The 4,402-nt window shown below is 48.3% G+C and overlaps 1 protein-coding gene across 1 annotated transcript in view; it reads right to left on the bottom strand.

Annotated features, from left to right (window-relative positions):
* Positions 1–1,085: 1,085 nt before the first annotated feature.
* Positions 1,086–4,402, bottom strand: part of KBTBD4 (kelch repeat and BTB (POZ) domain containing 4) — a 4,712-nt gene continuing 1,395 nt past the window's right edge. The window contains exons 2-4 of the mRNA XM_010139540.1: positions 2,658–2,764; positions 1,681–2,103; positions 1,086–1,538 (exon numbers count right to left, since the gene is read on the bottom strand). Coding sequence (XP_010137842.1) covers positions 1,086–1,538; positions 1,681–2,103; positions 2,658–2,764 — 983 coding nt within the window. The remainder of the gene's footprint in view (positions 1,539–1,680; positions 2,104–2,657; positions 2,765–4,402) is intronic.

The following is a 4,402-nucleotide window of genomic DNA, read 5'->3' as shown; positions in this document are numbered from 1 at the left end:
GAACTATCAAAATCTCTGTCTTGGCTGCTTTAAAAAAAAAGTTTTGATGATCTGATGAAGGCCTAAGCATTGTACTTCTTGACCATCAATAAATAATTTTTTACATAAATCACAGTAAAGGGGAGGTTGGGCAGTTTCATTAAAGCTTTCTTTCCTTGTGGCTAATATCTGCGTTCTCTTGAAGCCCCACAGTTCTCCTCTCCCACACGCAGTATCAGCACTGAGCTGAACTCCAGTGCACAGGAAGTTCTACAGTATTTGCAGCAAAGGAAGAGGAAACTTTGTCTCAGCGGAGACTTTATTCAGATTCTTACCCAAGGGGTTACAGTGCCAACAGAGAGGGGTAGGAGGAAGTGGTCATAATTCCGTCCTTCACCAACACGAGGTTACGATTACAGGTGGGGATTTCCTGTACAGTAAAGGAAGCCAGTGCTCCTAAAAACAATCTCCCTCCTTATACTAGGTCCTGACGGAGCAGTAAACGAGTTCCCAGTTTGCTACCACTCCTCTAGGAGAAGTGCAGAAAAACACAACCTACTAAAGGTCTCTGGGTGGGCTCTGGAATCTGCCTGCTGTGAATATTGGTGCCAGTCCCTCCTTCTGCAGTAAGGACACAGGGTGTTTAAACGGAGACACCCCTGGAGGACGCAGCGCACGTCTCACTCTGTGACCAATGTGACAGACACGCACAGTCTCCCAGGCAGCTAAAACTAGCAGTCTAGGCCAAGGAGGATGTCCATCTGCCACAGGATTTGTTACTGGCAGATTGGTTTCAGGCTAAAAAAGCCATTTGCTGCAGTCTGGGCCTCAAACGCAAGCAGCTTACCATCAAGGGATCAAAGTAATAGCGTTTAGTCCATCTGAAATCTAAGATGCAGCAGTCCAGCTTTAACAGAGCTATGTAAAAGAATAGGCCTATGGCCAGAAAGCCTGTACGTCCTCTGCACAGGTAGAGAGGACGGGGTCTTTACTGGGTGTTGTAAGCTCATCGTAATCGGGACTGGTGCTGAGGGTGGTGGGTGCCGCTGAGCTGCGCAGCAGAACACTGTTGCTGCCCTGTCTACCGCTGGGGCTATTCCTCCTGCTTAGGCCAGGACAAACTGCAGGTTAGTGAGCAGTACTTTGATGCCACTTGTGACGGTTACAACAGAGGTGGCTGGGTTTAGTTTAAAAGTATTTGCATCTCCCTTTTTATAGCGGTCACGAAAGACGTAGATGCTGCCATTGCAGCTGGCAATCTTCCAGAGGGAGGGCACTGAGCCCCAGGCCTCTGGCAGGCAGAGCCGGGTGAAGCTGTCCAGCAGCGGATTATAGCACAGCAGTGAGTCCCCCTCGGCCACGATGAACACCACGTCCTTGTGGACAGCAGCGTGCATGCGCCCTGCGAAAGGCAGCACGTACGGCTTCACGTGGCATTTCTCTGTGTTGGTGTCATAGCACTGAATTAGCCGAGAGGGCTTGGTGAAGAAGTCCAAGTCATTTTCCTCCCCACCCAGCAGGTAAATGATGCCGTTAAGGTTTACACCGGCAGCTCCTCCCTGCGAAAGGCAGCACGTACGGCTTCACGTGGCATTTCTCTGTGTTGGTGTCATAGCACTGAATTAGCCGAGAGGGCTTGGTGAAGAAGTCCAAGTCTTTTTCGTCCCCCCGCGGCAGGTAAATGATGCCGTTAAGGTTTACCCCGGCAGCTCCTGAGACTGCCACTTCAAGCTGGCTGGTCTCTGTCCAGACATTGTCTCGTACTCTGTAATAGATGACGGCATTAGAGAGAGTGTCCTGTAGAGTTTTCCCCCCCAGTGAATATATGGCATCCTTGCTCGGCACGGAGACAAGGGTGTGCTGGAGCCGGTCACGGGGCAGAGGGGCACACCACTCCCAGTCTATAGTCGCGTTGTTGCATTTCCACATGCGCCGTGGAATGGAGCCGCCAACGACGTACAGGTCACTACCGTGCTTGCAGGCTGCAGTGATCTGGTGACAGAGGCTGTTCTGGCCACTCACGCTGATGGAGTCATCATCGGCACAGTGCAGAGAGACGGCGAGTGAGTGTGTACGTGACGACTCCTTTCCGATCAGGTAGATGTGAACGTTTTCTCCAATCACCTGAGAAAGGAGGAAGGTGTCAGCAGAATTGAACCTGTTCACACAAACATCAGTGAATTTTTCTGCTTAGGACCCACCTGTGGGCCTGAGGTGTGTGACCTGCTTCCCAAGTCCTGCCACCCTACAGTGTTCAGGATTCAGAGCCTCAAAGCCCTTCCAAGAGACCAGTCATACCTGACATGGCAAAACAGCAGCAGACGTCACTGAAACCCAAGTGTCTGCAGTTCAGCTAAGGGCTGGTCACATCCCTGGTGGAGCAGAGTTACTATGAGGGCAGTGCCCAGCTCGGATTTCTGAACGGCCCCTTGGCAACTGAGCATCTGGTGAAGAGAGTTACTGGAGGCGTTGCTCCCGCCACCGGTGAAAGCAGCCTCAGGTTAAATTAAAGATGCTGTCAGTGGGGTTGCTACTTATGACAATGAAAATATTCCTCAAAGAAGCACTATGAATTTCGATGGCGTTTGCGTTTCATGACTTTCAAGTCACACTGGTGAGCACAATACCCTGCCTTGGGAAGTGTGAAAGCAACCCCGGAGAAGAAGGTCTCTCTGTACCTTTAGACTTGATCGCAGTGTCTCTGAAAAGCCCGCTCGCTCCTCCTTGTTGAAGTTGATCCATGTTTCTATGGCAACTGTTGGGTTCTGAGAACATGGAACGCCATCTGCGGTTTGGGGACAGAAAGGCATTTATGACATCTGGACACAGGCGTACGTACTCGGGAACATCCTTTTCCTGCAACTCCCTTCCCCCACTAACCCTGCTTTCCAGAAAGGAAGAAAGATACTGAGGTTGATTGATAGGTTCTGGCAGGCGTGGCCAGCACTGCCAGCCAGACCTGTGCATGAAATGAGCTTGGATAGATATTGGAAGACATCTCTGCCAGTTCTTAAGTACTCTGGATGGGTTTCAATAAGGGAACCTATGCTGGAGAAAAGCAAAAAGATTCTCTCTTCCTCAAGACTCTCGGCAGCTGTCTGCCTGTCTGCTGGTCCTAGAAACCTTTCCAGCAAAAGCCACCAGCAGAAATTTCCCTTCTCCGAGCACTGCTGGACAGCCGACCCTCAAGGTGGAACATCTGGATGCCAGGAGGAGGGCAGCAACACCAGAAATCCCCAGTGAGCTGCTATAGCTTCCCTCACCAGTGCGGCAGGAGGAAGCGTGCAGCAGACTGCACAGATCTCAGTTTGCTTCCAGACACAGCTGGAGGGTTTGGCTGCGCCACAAACTCCTGCATCATCACCATCAGTTCATCACCCAGCAGATTTCGGGTATTTATTGCCAGTGTGAAAGCCAGAGATTGTGCCCGTATCCATCGAGAGGCTTCCCTACGAGGGCACTCTGATTTTGTAGGCTGTTCTCTCAACAAACCCTGAATTCGATGATGCTCAAGGCATCAGACAAATTCCAACACTCTTCTCTGTGCTGGGAAGAGGAGAAAAAGTGTGGAACAAAAGCAGGTATTTAAACTTCACTAGCGAGAGGGATTTCCGTAAGCGCTACATCGCAAATAGTGGTTAAATGGAAAAATTTTGATTTTTAAAAGGGTCCTAGAGTCAACAAAAGGCAAGGCTAATAAATTACTGTTTAATGAAATTAATTTTAATTTGTGCCACTAATAAATTTCCCTACTTAATTTTCCATTAACTAAAAAAAGGTGCAGGAATTGCAAAAGAAAAAAATTTTCCCTACCAGCAGTAAGAATATATTTCAGATTTTAATCTATTTTATGAGCTAAGTTTTGGCATAAATACTGAGTAAAGAGATTCTATATATGGAAATCGATGATGCATGGAAAAAACTATTATTGAGCAATTATTTTAATTTAGGACCGCAAACACGAAAGGCCACAGTCCTGAAACTACAGTAACTACATGGAATCCCTAGGAAGTTAAGGGTGATCGACCTCAAAAGCTTTATTTCACAATTTTAGGATTGTGAACTCACAGCTTAGTTTAAAAACTTTAGCTGGTTTTTAAAATTACTCTGATTTTATCGTAGTTTTTCCGAGCTGTCAGTAGCTATTCTCAGTAGGTTTCCAAATTTCTTTAGATGCAGTGGAGAGAACACCATGCACTCTCAGTAAAGACTCTCTTGTGCCTGTAAGTATAGGTGTATTTCACAAAGTGCAACTGTTTGCTCCTTTACGAAACGATGGAACTAAAGCTCGAGAGGGGCAGTCTCTGCGGTCCGAAGCCCAGCACATCCGGCTGCATGAGCTGCTTACACGTTCTTGCTTCCTGCAGCAATGACACAGAGTTAAGCCGGCAGTGTCATGGAGATGTTTTCCAGCACTGGCTGC

Source organism: Buceros rhinoceros, unplaced genomic scaffold, assembly GCF_000710305.1.
Source record: "Buceros rhinoceros silvestris isolate BGI_N320 unplaced genomic scaffold, ASM71030v1 scaffold40197, whole genome shotgun sequence".
Lineage (NCBI taxonomy): Eukaryota > Metazoa > Chordata > Aves > Bucerotiformes > Bucerotidae > Buceros > Buceros rhinoceros.
This window is presented reverse-complemented; position numbering and strand designations above follow the sequence as displayed.